This window comes from Triticum aestivum, chromosome 2D (genome assembly GCF_018294505.1).
Source record: "Triticum aestivum cultivar Chinese Spring chromosome 2D, IWGSC CS RefSeq v2.1, whole genome shotgun sequence".
NCBI lineage: Eukaryota > Viridiplantae > Streptophyta > Magnoliopsida > Poales > Poaceae > Triticum > Triticum aestivum.
Window position 1 is genome coordinate 375,611,534 of NC_057799.1, and position 14,733 is coordinate 375,626,266.

General features: G+C 47.4%; 3 protein-coding genes across 4 annotated transcripts in view; 2 read left to right on the top strand and 1 right to left on the bottom strand.

Annotated features, from left to right (window-relative positions):
- LOC123053230 (histone deacetylase 9) overlaps positions 1-2,888 on the top strand; it is a 5,875-nt gene extending 2,987 nt beyond the window's left edge. For both annotated transcript variants that reach the window (XM_044476676.1, XM_044476677.1), the window contains exons 7-14: positions 636-728; positions 815-923; positions 1,145-1,194; positions 1,268-1,358; positions 1,688-1,758; positions 1,942-2,040; positions 2,227-2,293; positions 2,581-2,888. In XM_044476676.1, the coding sequence (XP_044332611.1) occupies positions 636-728; positions 815-923; positions 1,145-1,194; positions 1,268-1,358; positions 1,688-1,758; positions 1,942-2,040; positions 2,227-2,293; positions 2,581-2,666 (666 nt within the window). In that variant the 3' untranslated portion in view covers positions 2,667-2,888. The remainder of the gene's footprint in view (positions 1-635; positions 729-814; positions 924-1,144; positions 1,195-1,267; positions 1,359-1,687; positions 1,759-1,941; positions 2,041-2,226; positions 2,294-2,580) is intronic.
- A 324-nt stretch (positions 2,889-3,212) lies between these two features.
- Positions 3,213-6,129, top strand: LOC123053229 (neutral/alkaline invertase 3, chloroplastic; the record flags this gene model as incomplete). The annotated part of the gene is given in 6 exon segments (XM_044476674.1): positions 3,213-3,761; positions 4,001-4,169; positions 4,263-4,474; positions 4,890-5,383; positions 5,467-5,515; positions 5,658-6,129. Coding segments are annotated over 6 exon segments (1,803 nt in total), but the record flags the coding sequence as incomplete, so codon positions are not given.
- Positions 6,130-6,513: 384 nt separating this feature from the next.
- Positions 6,514-10,278, bottom strand: LOC123053228 (serine/threonine-protein kinase D6PK). The gene is made up of 3 exons (XM_044476673.1): positions 9,940-10,278; positions 7,734-9,422; positions 6,514-7,614 (listed from the first exon to the last, which is right to left on the bottom strand). Exons 2-3 carry the CDS (start codon positions 9,230-9,232, stop codon positions 6,765-6,767), a joined length of 2,349 nt encoding a protein of 782 aa, XP_044332608.1. The 5' UTR covers positions 9,233-9,422; positions 9,940-10,278; the 3' UTR covers positions 6,514-6,764.
- Positions 10,279-14,733: the final 4,455 nt, after the last annotated feature.

Here is a 14,733-nt window from a genome sequence, read left to right on the forward strand (position 1 = left end):
CATGTAAATATGCAACTTTTATCATTGAACTCTTGTCTCCATTACTGGCCCGGTATTCTATCCAAATAGCCAGCATCATATTTGGGAATAGTGGAGGTTTATGATCTATATTTGATAAAGGGTGGTGCTAAAAGTGATGTTCTTCATTCTGATGCATGTATTATCATCTGAGCTGACAAGAATAGAAGCTGTCAACTGACCAACACAACTCTTGCGGTCATGCTTGAATCATCACTTGAAGATTCACTTCATCGTTTTTGTAATGGGTTTACTTTTGCCGATAATGCTATTTTGGCACGTGTTTTATGCATGTGTCTGCATGAGTGGAAGTTTTTTTTTTATGCAATTGTCTTTGATTGAGCTGCGAGTTCTCCAATCAAAACCATCCCGTCAACTAGATTTTGTAACTCACATACTAGAGGAAAGGCAAGGTTCGATATGAGCAGAAATGTGTGCCTTTCTGTTTATTAACATGTTGAAAAAAATTGGCACTTACAGAGCTTGCATTGTGCTTTGCTTTTAAATAGTTGAATGTCACGTGCTGTTAAGTAATGATGATGAGGGCTTTTAAAAATTTAGCTTCATTTAAGACGGATGTGCTCTTCATATTGGTTTACCTGGCTGTCATTTTGAAGGATATAGGAGACAGGGAAGGAAAATATTATGCCATCAACATCCCACTTAAAGATGGCATAGACGACACCAGCTTTACTCGGCTTTTTAAAACGGTAAAAGTCAATGTGCATTACTTTATGTTTATTCATGTTCTTGTTCTCTAGTCTTATTGAGGTATGTAATGCTGCTTATCATGTAGATTATTGCCAAAGTTGTTGAGACATATCTGCCAGGTGCTATTGTTCTTCAATGTGGGGCTGATTCATTGGCGCGAGACCGCCTAGGGTGTTTCAATCTTTCAATTGAAGGTGCTGTCTAAAACTTGATATTAAGTGCCACTATAGATTTGGCCAAACATCCAGATGTGTAAACTAACCGTGTTTAACCTTGTCTCCACTGTTGAAATTGTGTATTCTTGGAATTTTCTTGCGTTGATGGTATTTGGGGTCCTTTGGACTTTAAGTTTCATTGAGCTAAACTCACTTGAGTAATCTATTATTATACTTACTTGATCTGTTTCCATAAACAGGCCATGCTGAATGTGTAAAGTTTGTTAAGAAATTTAAAATTCCTCTGCTGGTAAGGGAGAAAACTGTCATCGTATGATAAATTTTGCTCGTTCTAGGATATTCACGTATTTTCAAACATGCAGGTGACAGGAGGTGGTGGGTACACCAAAGAGAATGTAGCACGCTGCTGGGCTGTTGAAACTGGGGTTCTTCTAGACACAGAGCTCCCAAATGGTATCTCATTTGTTTGTTCTGCTCCCCTCAACCTTCTTGGTTTGAGTGACAGTAACTACTCCCTCCGTCCCAAAATATAAGAATGTTTTTGACACTATGATAGTATAAAAAACGTTCTTATATTTTGGGACAGAGGGAGTAGTAATCTTTCAATATAGCAACGTTTTTCTTGTATTATTTCTTCTTGTTTTCTTGATCTTTTAAGGTGAAAAGTGAAAATAAATCCAACTATGTCCTAATACTCTTCCTTTATAGTACTACCTTTTGTAAGCAATTCTTTCTTAGTGGTTATCCATCGGCGGGAGTTTTACATGGCATTTTCTTTGCAGAGATCCCTGACAATGAATACATTGAGTACTTCGGTCCAGATTATACATTGAAAGTACCGAATCTGAACATGGTATGAACCTTTTCTGATTGAACTATCTAATTCTATGCCTGCCTGGTGTTATGGAAACATTTAACTGCTGTTTGGTGCATCATGCTTTTTATATATTGGCTACCACCTAGAACATCCTTTTGTTTCTTTAGAGATGTGTAGATGTGCTAATGATATTTGTCTTCCTATTGATGAATGGACCAGGACAACTTGAATAGTAAGACGTATCTCAGTTCAATCAAAGTGCAAGTAATGGAGAGTTTGCGGGCCATACAACATGCACCTGGCGTTCAGATGCAAGAGGTTAGTTTGTATTCCATTCGCATGTTGATTGTTGAAACATCCCAATTGAAACCGGGGATGGATACCATGTGAAGACTGGAATATGCCTTTACATCTTTTGTGTCTTTATTTTTCTTGCTTCCGCCAGGATAGTGTAGTTTGTTGTTTCTGAGCAGAGATCGGATACACAATGAGTTTATTTTGCAGGTTCCACCCGATTTCTATGTCCCGGATTTTGATGAAGACGAGCTGGATCCTGATGAACGTGTTGATCGTAAGTGAAATAAATACCTCTGGCATGTCTTACAGTGCTCGTATGGACGAGTAAAAACTTGATGATTTCTCCGTGCAAACTCGCCATTGTCCTCTCGAAGCATATGCGCGCCACATAATGAGAAATTTGCCCTGAAATGAAATAAATGTGATCCATTTTGTTATCTATTTATTCTTAAATTGGTTGTATTCTTCTTCATTCAGCCAGTTCCTTGCTTGGTATTTTCTCCAGTCCTTTTGAACTGGGTCATCATTTTTTTTTCTTACAGAAGTGTGTATGTCATGCAGAGCATACCCAAGACAAGCAGGTTCATCGTGACGACGAGTACTATGAAGGCGACAACGACAATGATCACGATGACGGCGGACATTGAGATCGGCATCTTGGCGATGTATGTAGGTGGAAGCTCAAAGTCTTTCCCGCAGCAGCTGCTTTTTCAGTTTAACATCGTGGGATGGGAAATACATAGTTGGCTGATTGACATTTTAGGATCTGACGCTAGGGCTGGAAAGCATTGTGGGAGAATGTAACACTTGCCGACTTGTACATCATTGTACGATTTCACATTCGTACTTAAAATACAATCTTTTCAGTACGTACGTGCTTTTTTATTTAGCCTTTGGATTGTTCTTGCATGGGTGACCTTTTGAATTTGGAAAAGCAACTGATTGATAACGTTCGTAGAGGCAAAACTCGATGAGAGCATCGAGGCAGGGAGAGGCGTGGCGTGTATACGGAGAGAAGCACCGAGTGGTGGCCACGCACGGGTCCCCGTCGCCCACCCCTCCGGCCTCAGCGACAAGAAGCCAAAACGGCGCTTCGCTTCGCCCACTCGAACGCCTTTGTTTGCATCCCCCTCGTGCCCGCCGCACAGCCAATCAATCCCGTCAGTTTCGCTTTTGCAAGCGGCTCAACGCAGGTTCGATTCGACGGCTCCTCCGAGCGCATGGGGATCGCACAGGCTGCCGCCCCGCTGCGCCTGCATCTTGGATGCTCCGGCGCGGCGCCCCCGCGGCCCACCTCCCTCAGGGTCGGGGTCGGATTCGGATCCCATGCGAGGAGGAAGGGCGGGAGGCGGCGGAACCCTCCCCGCGCCGCCAGCTCGCTGCATCCCAGCAGCAACCCGAGGGCGCACGACCATGAGCCCGCCCTCAAGCCTCCCGCTCCCGCTCCCGCCGTCGATGTCGCCGGGAGGGACTTGAACGGCGCCGCCGACCACGCGCCGCAGCAGAGGCGGCGCGCGGCGAGCGACCTGGAGGAGGAGGCGTGGGCGCTCCTCCGGGAGTCGGTGGTCAGCTACTGCGGCAGCCCCGTGGGCACCATCGCCGCCTGCGACCCCAACGACTCCAGCCCGCTCAACTACGACCAGGTCTTCATCCGGGACTTCGTGCCCTCGGGCATCGCCTTCCTGCTCAAGGGGGAGTACGACATCGTCCGCAACTTCATCCTGCACACGCTCCAGCTCCAGGTCACCCACCCTTCATACTAGTAGGAGTATTTCGGTCGGTTGGTGTCTGTCAATACAGATGCTCCTCTTACTTGTGTTAATAATGTGTATGCAATTGAATCATTCCTCAATTCCAATAAGATTAAGCACAACCTATATGAAATTATTAGTTGAGTCAGGATACCATTCTGCTCAATGTACTGCCTACCATGTATGAAGCTTGTAATAATTTGTTAAAACTGATTGTTGACCATCTATAGAGCTGGGAGAAAACCATGGACTGCCACAGTCCAGGGCAAGGCTTGATGCCAGCTAGTTTCAAGGTGCGTGTCGTTCCGCTTGAAGGTGATGAAGAGGGCGCAACTGAGGAAGTCCTGGATCCTGATTTTGGGGAGGCTGCTATAGGCCGTGTGGCACCAGTTGATTCAGGTAAAGTTTTTAAAACCTTTTAATTCAGGTAATGTTGACTCTGTTAATACGCGTATAGCATAAAAAATAAAGAACCTTAATGATGGTTTTCAGGTCTATGGTGGATCATATTACTGAGGGCATATGGAAAATGTTCAGGAGACCTTTCATTTCACGAGAGAATCGATGTCCAGACTGGAATAAAATTGATCTTGAAGCTCTGCTTAGCTGATGGGTTTGACATGTTCCCCACATTGTTAGTCACTGATGGATCCTGCATGATGGATCGTCGAATGGGTATCCATGGACACCCACTGGAGATTCAGGTAGCACAAACGTCCGAAAGTAACAGCGCAGTGAAACATCACACACACACACAACAAACAGCAAAAAGCACATAACCATAGCAACACAAACATATATGATGATGGCACAGGCACTAAATAGTAAATACAGTTATGGGGTCTGGTATATTTTTACACAAGGAATGAGAGAGTTCTTACATGTCTTGAATTCTTTTTGGGTGTCACTCATTTCACTGCACAGAGCACAGTTCTGGCCTGAAACCACAAATATTGGCCAATCGAAGCACCTGTCTTTAAAAACATGGTTATTCAGGTCATTCTGAGATTATGGTTAATAGTGCCACGTGATCCTCCCCTGCTATTCTGTAGATGAGTGAGGATTACTTTCTGCTATTTATGCATGATTTCTCATATATCATTTTCATTTCTTGTGCAGTCACTGTTCTATTCAGCCCTCTTGTGTGCACGTGAGATGCTTACCCCAGAAGATGGATCTGCTGACTTGATCCGTGCCCTAAATAACAGGCTTATGGCGCTCTCTTTTCATATTAGGGAATATTACTGGCTTGACAAGAGAAAGCTAAATGAGATATATCGATACAAAACAGAAGAATATTCTTATGATGCTGTCAACAAGTTTAACATATATCCTGATCAGATTCCTCCGTGGCTAGTTGAATGGATCCCTCCGGAAGGGGGTTACTTAATTGGAAACCTGCAACCAGCTCACATGGATTTCCGATTCTTTTCTCTGGGGAACTTGTGGTCTATAGTAAGCAGTTTGGCAACAACCCGTCAATCCCATGCTATTCTGGATCTAGTTGAAGCCAAATGGTCTGATCTAGTGGCAGAAATGCCATTGAAGATATGTTATCCTGCTCTCGAGGATCAAGAGTGGAAATACATTACAGGGAGCGACCCTAAAAACACGTGAGTCCTAGATTGTTGCCTACTTCTGCGAGTCTTGCAGATCGTTTGCATCTCCTCATAACATTTATTTTGTTTTGCTGCAGGCCTTGGTCATACCATAATGCAGGTTCCTGGCCAACATTGTTGTGGCAGGTTTGCAACTTAAGCATCATGTTTGAAATTTTGATGTGTACTTTGCAAACCTCGAGACCTTGTCGAGTGTTCGGATTGATTACTTAGCACCATTTGCTCTTGATTGTAAATGTCAATCAGTTTCTTGTTTTTCTTTTGGCAGCTCACGGTGGCATGTATCAAGATGAACCGGCCTGAGATTGCAGCAAGAGCCGTGGAGGTGGCTGAGAGGCGTATTTCCACGGATAAATGGCCTGAATACTACGATACTAAGCGTGGGCGGTTCATCGGCAAACAAGCTCGACTATTCCAAACGTGGTCCATTGCGGGCTTCCTTGTGGCCAAGCTGCTGCTCGAAAACCCTGAAAAGTCTAGAATACTCTGTAACAACGAAGACGAGGAATTTGCTAATGCTTTTAATCTCATGGCTGATTCATGCAACCCGAACAGGAAGCGTGGCAGGAAAGCCCCGAAGAAGACCTACATTGTGTAAGTCTAACAGCAGCTCCAATGTTAGGGGGGTTCATAGATGTAGCGGTGTTTAGTTTTTTGTGCGAATCGCACATATACCTCCAGGATTTGTACATACCACAGTGAACTTGTCTAGAGGAAATGCCCACTTTGAGACGCTGTCATTCTGTTTATGGTTGGTTAATTGGTTATCAAGGTTTTCGCAGCACAGCATTCACTGTAGCACAGATGCACAGTTATGCTACTCACCGGTCAGCACTATAATAAAATGGTTACATCCAAGCAATTAGTGATGTCCCATCTGCTCGACTATTACATAATTGTGAAGTCCGTGACAGACACATGACTGCCAAATCCTTGCTCCTAACTTTATGATATTATTAATGAACAAGAACACATGTTACAAAACTTATTACTGGACCTTACTTGAGAATACTGCTACTATCCAGCAACAACGACTACTGCAAGCAGTAGCAGCTCATTTTCAGATGCCACTGGGGGGCGAACTATTATTGCATGGCTGCATTCGAAAGAAAAATGCTTGCACAAGACCATGGCTCATCTGATATCTGATGGTATTAACAAGGAATAAAGTTACAGGCACAACGCCCGACCTTACTCAGTTACTCTACATCCCAACATTGGCAGGTGACAACTGATAACTCATCTTCAACAGAAAAACTGCAGGGGAGTGGGGACTGGGGAACTGTGGGACTACTACTTCTAGCTACCACGGTATGGATATTCTTCAGAACACAACGTACTACCACTACAACTTCTACTGCTACTACCGCCACCACTAGAAGAGCTCAAACTCAATGTCGTCTCCATTCATCCGGAACTCGAGGCACTTGCCTTCCTTCTTCTTCCGTGCCACCGCTGCAGTGAGGGTTGAGGCGTCGACGCTCTTCGGGGTCTCGGGCGGTGCAGTCCAACGGATCAAGGCCCAGTTCAGGCCTTGGAAGAAGGGATGCCGCTTGATCTCGGCAGCTCCTTTCCTCGAGCCTAGCCGGAGCTCTGGCTCCTTCACGAGCAACCCTCTGATCAGATCGCGAGCCTGGTAGCTGACAGCTGGGCTATCAGGGAACTTCAGCCCCTGTGAGACCACATTTGTAAGTGTTTCATCATTGCCAGGTCCCCTGAATGGTGTCTTGCCGTAGAGCAATTCATACAGAAAGATGCCAAGAGTCCACCAATCGACCGAGCTGCCATGGCCATCTCCTCTGATGATCTCCGGGGCAAGGTATTCATGGGTCCCCACAAATGAATTTGACCTTGCATCGGTTGGTTCGACGACAAGCTGCGGAAGTGATGGTTTCTTCACAGGCTCAGCTCTCCGTGTCCTGGAAGGTGTGGAAGATACCAGCCGAGGTGTGAAGCAAGAAGAGTTGGCCCAGGATGGCTGGATACACAGTGGATCGATGCAGCTTTCTGCACAAGGTCCGGAAGGCCTAGGAGGTTCATCTCTTCCTACCGATGAGCACCTCACAAGCATGGGATTAACTGAACACCTCAGGGACAGATCAAAGTCGGAGAGCATGATGTGCCCATCTTCACGAACAAGTATGTTCTCAGGCTTCAGATCACGATATATAACCCCCAACATATGCAGATACTCCAATGCTAGGAGAACTTCAGCGACATAAAACCTGCAAAGGGACATATAATACTTATGAGTTAAATAACTTGAAACATGATTTTCAGCTAGAAATTCAAATGCAATACTTCGATGAGATAACACATAAACACCACAGCTGAAGTTACTTACCTAGCAGCGGCTTCTGAAAAGCATCTAGTAGGTTGCTTCTGCCTTAGGACATGCAGGTCACCGCCTGGACAATACTCCATCACTAGGCAAGACAGATTATCTGTCGTGAAATAAGAATACAGGGTAGGAAGAAACGGGTGGTCAAGCATTTGCAGTATCTCCCTCTCGGTTTGAGCCCTCAGCATCTTCTTCCGGCTTATTAGGTACTCAATGTCCATAACCTTCAATGCAAACATGCAGTCCGAACCCACCAACTCAGCCAGATACACGGTGCCAATATCTCCACATCCAAGCTGTTTGAGAAGCTTGAAGTTCTTCAATCCTAGGCTCCCTTGTTGGATCGCTAAGCGCTTCATGGCTTCCCATCTGACATCTTTTGACATGTGAGGCCTGCTGCCATTAGCACTGAAGCTACCATAACTATCTTCACTGATGCTGGTGCTTGTGCTATAGTCACCGATGCTGCTCTTTGAGCTTTGGGAGCTTTCACCCTTTTCCTTCGACCTTGACAATTCACCAGGCTGTGAACCAGGGATCCCACTGACATAGCATCCTTTGCCAAAATCAACTCCTTCGGCACCGAGAGAGCCATCAGCGCCCTTCTTGTTGGTTGGTGCTGGGGTTTTGGGTTCATCCTGAAGGGCCTCCTGTTGCTTCTTACTGTGAGAACCGGAACCTTTCGCTTCGCAATGCTTCTGGGATGCCACTGCTGCAGCTGGTTCTGGTTTAACCTTCTTTTTAGTGGAGGATTTGCCGCGAAACACCAGGCGTGAGCCTCCTACTGGAACAGCTCGTGGGCTAGATGCTTTTGGAGATTTACCCTTTCTCTGTTTTGCCAGAGCTCTTCCAGCAGAGGGATCTTCGCTTGCCTCCAGTGACTTATTACTGATGACATCTTGGATACTGGTTTTTTGGACCTTGGCCTTGGTTGGAGAAGCTGATCGCACATGCTTGTTAGCTGAACCCTTGCCGTGCGCCTTTTTACCTGATTCAACCAACTTAACCGATGAACTTACTACAACCTTGTCAGGCAAAGCAACGGCCTTCTCAACCTTGCTCTTCCCATCTTGGTCCTCGTCTGTTGGAACCACAACAGAGGCATAAAGCTTCTTAATCGCCCCAGATTCAGGAGTACTCGACACAGCGGCGGGCTTCGACATCCTCTTCATGGCGGCCATCTCCGAGGCCTGGGAGATGCACATCTTCCTGAGGGCCTGCTTCAAGCTCACAGACTCCACGATCTCCGAGCTCGACATCGGCGCCTTCCCAAGCGCAATAAGCCTCTTGTCCGTGCTCGTCTGACCAGAAGCCCGCGCCGAGGTGCGCACATTGAACGATCTGAGGAGCCGGTCAAGGTCATCCTCAACCGAGCACGACCGCCCCCCATGCTCCTGCCCCACCGGCTTCACCCTCACCCTCAGGTGGGTGACCCCGCCCGGACGGGCGTCTTTGGTCTCATCGACCAGCTCGACTATCTCCGGGCACCCTGAAGAACCCATCCTCTCCAGCACTCCCACCGCCTCCAGAAATGCTCCCTCCTAGCAGAGTATTGACTTGCGGAGCTTTGCAAGCAGCAACCGCATCTGGGTGGGTGGTGATGTGCTGCGCTTCAAGTTAGGACCGTTGGTGCCTGCAGTTTGGCGGACAAAAGAAGCGGCTTTCCCGGATCAAGAAGCGGCATCACGAGCCCTGCAAGAGAGTAAGCATAAACTGGATCAGATGGTGCGGGTATTCATTTCAGGCACAAGAAAGAACCTTATTAGCACTAGCATAGTGGAGGAAAAAGCGTAGGAATCTGAGGCAGAACTGGAGCTTGAGCCGATCTTGGTGCCCTTGTACTCATTATCATCTCCCACTAGTCACCCCCTTCCCCACCCCTAGTTAAATTTAAAAAAAAAACTAAAGCAAAAGGGACATAGATGCGGTAGGTGAGGTGGGGTTTCGCTCTCTCCTCTCCCTTTTTCGTAGCGAACTGATGCAAGATCCGTAAACCTCTGGACGGCTTGAGGGACAAGAAGACGCAAGCACCAGATGGGCAAACAAAATGGGGGTACTTTGAGCCAAGCCAAAGGCACAAACGCGCAGAGTCGAAAACAAGAGAGAGGTAAAGAACCAGATTTGTGCACGAGAGAGAGAGAGAGAGAGAGAGAGAGAGAGAGAGAGAAGAGAAGCGGGGGATTTGGATTTTGGAGCGGGAGAATCTTACCGGCGGGAGGACGGCGGCGGCGACGGAGGCGAGATTTAGGGTTTCGAAGCAGCGGCGGCGGCGAGCAGGGCAAGAGGCGGCAGTCAGCTTGAGCAGCAATGCGCGCACATCTCGCGAGGACGCAAAAGAGGAAGACGAAATGAGAGCGGCTGCCTCCCCTCTCAACACCTAGGATGGGCTATGGAAGTATGGATGCCGCTCCTCCCTCGCTGCCACGCTCACCAAACTCACGCACGGTGCCCCCTCTCTTTCCTATCCTCTCCCTCACTCTAGCCCCTCTCTCTCTCACTCTAGCTATGGCTTATGGCTACGCGAGCGACGCGCCCCCACCGCAAACCAATAAAAACACGCACCACCACCACCCCTACCCTAGGATTTACGCCTGTTTATTTATGGCCGCTATTTATTAATGCTGCCTGTAGCAGGGCGTAGCGTGCCTCCCTTTCACGCGTCTCTCTCCTCGCCCTTTTCCGTGTCTCCCTAGCCAGGGGGAGGGGAGGGGATGGGAGGGGCTTTTCTTTTTTACTTTTCCTTTTCACGACTTGTGTTATCACGCTCGGCGCCGAAGAATACGACCCGGATGCAGAAAGCAAACTGTAGTAATTTCTTTATTTAAACGGATTCAAAGCTACCACTACAGAGACCTAGCCGCAGTAGTGGATGCAATCGCAGCCAGTAGAAGATGGTACTACTACTGGAGTAAGTGGGGTATAGTAGTAGTGGTAATCTGCTTGTTATATTCGCGGGAGGCGAACTGATTGTGCCGTTACCTGCGTGGTCCGTCACGTCAACAGCGCTGCGTCATGTCGTGCCGCCGCGGAGACACATGGTGACCACTTCACCGCTGTATGTATTGTCCCTAATCTAACCGTGGGGGCGCACCACTGTATGTTTGTGTGCCGAGCGCCTGGCCGCCGCAAAATTTCGTGTTTTGACTTTTTTTAAAACAAAATCAAGATCTGACCCCGGTTTGAAAGATTTTCGGGATTTGACCCTTTTGCTACCGCCAGGGCCCCTGGCGGTAGGGTGTGACGGAGGGGGATGGCGGCCGTCACCGTGCGCTGACGTGGATAAGTACCTTACCCCTTACCGCCAGGGGCTCTAGCGGTAGGCTGCTGGCGGTAAGGTGTGGCAGGGTTTTGCCGTACAGGCATTCTGTAACGAAAATATGCAAGGGCCCTGGCGGTAGGTTCATCCTCCTGTGTTCTGCCGTATAAAGTTTCTGTAACGAAATATGCAACTGCCCTGGCGGTAGGTTCACCCTACTGCCAGGCACCCTGGCGGTAGGGTCCTCTGTTTTGTTTTTTCTAGTTCATTTGGTTGCTTGTTTTCAAATTCTATATGACAGCAATATCACAGCAAGTTTCACAAATATGACAGCAATATCACAGATTTTAAACAATTAAACTTGGACATTACATAGATCCACATTAGATAACTTGAAGTCCATATAACATTTCAAACGAACTTCAACTAATCAGTAAACGGAGTTCCACATAGTAGCAAACACATAGATCCACAAATACCAAACACATAGTTTCACAACCACTAGACAAGTCCAACCAAACGAAATTCAACTAAACTAAAAGAGCCAAGTAGCGAAGAGCATAATCAGTTGCTCCTTCCCCTCTTGGAGGTACGGTCCTCGTTACCCTTTGAACGAGTCTCTTCGGTCTTCTTCTTGGGCAGTCGAGGAACCGGTCTCTGGAAAGGGTCCGGACTCGGCAAATCCTTCTTCTTCGGATTCTTCTACGGCAGTTGAGATGCTTGAGATGTTTGAGTTGGTGGAGGTCCATAATCTTCATCGTACTCCTCCTCCCCTTCTTCATGTGTGGCCTCCTCCTCCTCATCCTCTTCCTCCTCCTCCTCCTCCTCCTCCTCCCCAACCAACCTAGACGACGAGGGAGCATGGCTCGATGAGCCGATGAGACCCTGTGTGGCTACAGGCTGATAAGCTTCAAATGACCCAGCTCCAGCACACCCAAGCAGCCCTACCAACTTGCGACAACGCTTCACGAACTTCTGCACTCACAATGAAACAAGGTCATAATAAGTATCGGATCGACTGATTGCAAGTGAACAATATGCATCTGTTCCGAGGAGGCTGAAATTGTACCTTCATCGTCCCCCTCACTTTGTTCTCAGATTGTATGCTCCCGGGGAGATCACCTAATGCATCTGAAGCTTCAAAGATGCATCTGTTTAGCTCACCAGACTGCAACGGCATAAGTCAGTCACGATGACGAATAAACTAATTTAAATACAACCGTCGGTTCAAACTTACCACTCTGTTGATGAGGGGTGCAAACTCCCTAAATCCACTGTGCATGTCTCTGATGCCGGTCTGGTAGGCCTCTTCCTCGGGGTCATCCCTCTCCAGCTCCGTGATGTCTTCCACCGTCCACCGAGGCCTGGGACGAAGACGGTCCTTCTGGCCATCATCGTACCACCTCATGTCTCGGCCCAGGTAAGCATCCCAGTCAGTCACTTTCCTCTCCACGTCTTTTCGGTACCTCCGTTGGTCTCACGCCGCCACATGAATCTTATGCTCCTCTCCCAGTCTGTGATCGACTGATTCTTCTGCCGGCTCATCCTGCAAGGCATAGGCAAGAGATCATCATAAGAAGCAAGAAACATGATAAGCGTAATGAAATCATGGGCACGGAGAACAAAGCGCTCACAGGCGGAGCACGTGGCCGCCGATATCGGTGGGCTGGCCCGGTGGGGTATGCTGATAAATCCCAAACAGCATGGCCACGCGATGTGGCAAGTGCCACTCGACGGCGTACACACAGATCATGGGCACGATGCACCGCCAGAGACCACGGTCCGCATCGCACATCACGTTCAGATCAAAGTCCCACTCTCGGTCTTGTCGATACGGCCACCAGTTTACCTATTACATATACATTGGTAAGTTCGCACTCTCGGTCAAAAGTGGAATCAAAGAGAAAGGTGTTGAGCGAGTTCATATACCTGCGTATGCGTCAAAGCGTCCAACTCGTTGGTGTAGGTCTTGCACGAAGTCTTGTTTAGGCCCGTGTAGAGTTTGACAAAGTCCCACTCGTAAGCTACGGTGGGGTTTCAAGTCTCCTCGCCATCTTCGCTATAGTCTTCCCATGGGCGTCTTGGCATCTTCTCCGGACGCCCCACCGGCAGCCGCTCCCACATCTAAATGGAGAAGGCCCAGACAAAGCCACCCATATTGGACTTGTCTCCCATCCTCTGCGTTGCGTCGTCAAGTTGCAAAACATCAAATGAGGATCAGATATAAGAAAATGTCATGGACAAACTTTCGTAGGTAGGTAGGCAATTAGACACTCTCTTACCGAACGGTATAGGTAGGCGAGAGATGCGGTCCCCCAACTGTACCCTGCTTGCCAGTCCGCTAGGAAGAACAGATACGCCCAGTTGGCAGAGTTCTCGGAGCTGTCTGGAAACACGACCTCCAACAGAATATACCACAGATAGGCCCTCGCGTACAACTCCACAGTCGCCTCATCTGCGCCTTGGGGGCATGTCTTCCGGTGCTCCGAGAGCCAGCTCAACGGCACACCCGATGTACGGTTACTCTTGGCAACGGGGCAGTCGCCGATGAGGGTGGTAACCCTCTGCTGCCAGTTGGTCCTCTCCACTCGACCGGTGAGCGCATGACCCTCGATCGGCATGGCAGTAATCATCCCCTAGTCCTCGAGGGTCACCGTCATCTCCCCGCATGGCAGATGGAAAGAATGGGTCTCCGGTCGCCACCGGTCAATCAGAGCTGTGAGAGCTGCGTGGACAAGCGTCGGCGGCTGACGCTTGAACTGCAACACGAAACCCAACAGACGGGCTTTCTTGAAGAGCGGCGCGTAGCGATCGTCGTAGTCCATATGCCCATGAACCCCATGACCCCTCATGCGCAGTGGCTGGAGCATCTGTCAAAAAGTGAACGCCAAAAGTTAGGAAATTATTTTCATCAATCCGAAAAGTTTGATCAATATTTCATTCATATCACTTACCTCTCCGTTCTCTATGAACCGGGCACGATGACCCTTGTCGAATGCCCAGTCCAGCATGAAGTACCGTGGGCCGATGTTGTCCGCAAGAGGTGGCCGACTTAATAAAATTTCATAAACAAAAGCACCATAAGCATAAAGCATACATAAACAAAAAATGAACTCAAATCATATCAACATGCATCATATCAAAATAAAATTTTAAGCATATTCCTCCAACAACATCTACTACGCATGATGGATCAAATCATATCAACATGCATCATATCAAAAAAAAATCCTCCAACATACATCATATCATCATATTTTTAAATATTTTTTTCCAAACAACATCTTCATATCATCATATCAACATGCATCATCAAACTAGGGTTCATCTTCACACTAGATCATATCATCATATCAACATGCATCACCAAACTAGGGTTCATCCTCATATCAACATTACATCATAATTTTTTAACAAAAAAATTTATGAACTAGGGTTCATCTTCACACTAACATATGAACTATTGATTAGAGTTCATATCCAATACCACTAGTTACTAAAGAACTAAGAACTACATCTACAATCAATCTTAGGTGAAAAATCCAATCTAAGTTCAAAAATATGAGGGATTTCAAGCAAATAATGCGTCGAATCGGAAGCAAGTTTGCAAAAACTAATTGAAAGGATTGGAGGAGCTTACGATTCTCTCTTCGGGGCCATCTCGATCCGTAAAAACGATCAACAAACGGTGAAGATCCGAGGGGGGAAGTGGAGGAGATGAGAGAGGGAGAGAGGGGCGGCTTGGGG

Excerpts from the sequence above, each read along its gene's own strand:
- LOC123053228 (XM_044476673.1), bottom strand. The coding sequence starts at position 9,232 with ATGGGTTCTTCAGGGTGCCCGGAGATAGTCGAGCTGGTCGATGAGACC. Across the intron at positions 7,615-7,733 it reads TTTTCAGAAGCCGCTGCTAG|GTTTTATGTCGCTGAAGTTC; the intron begins GTAAGTAACTTC and ends GTCCCTTTGCAG.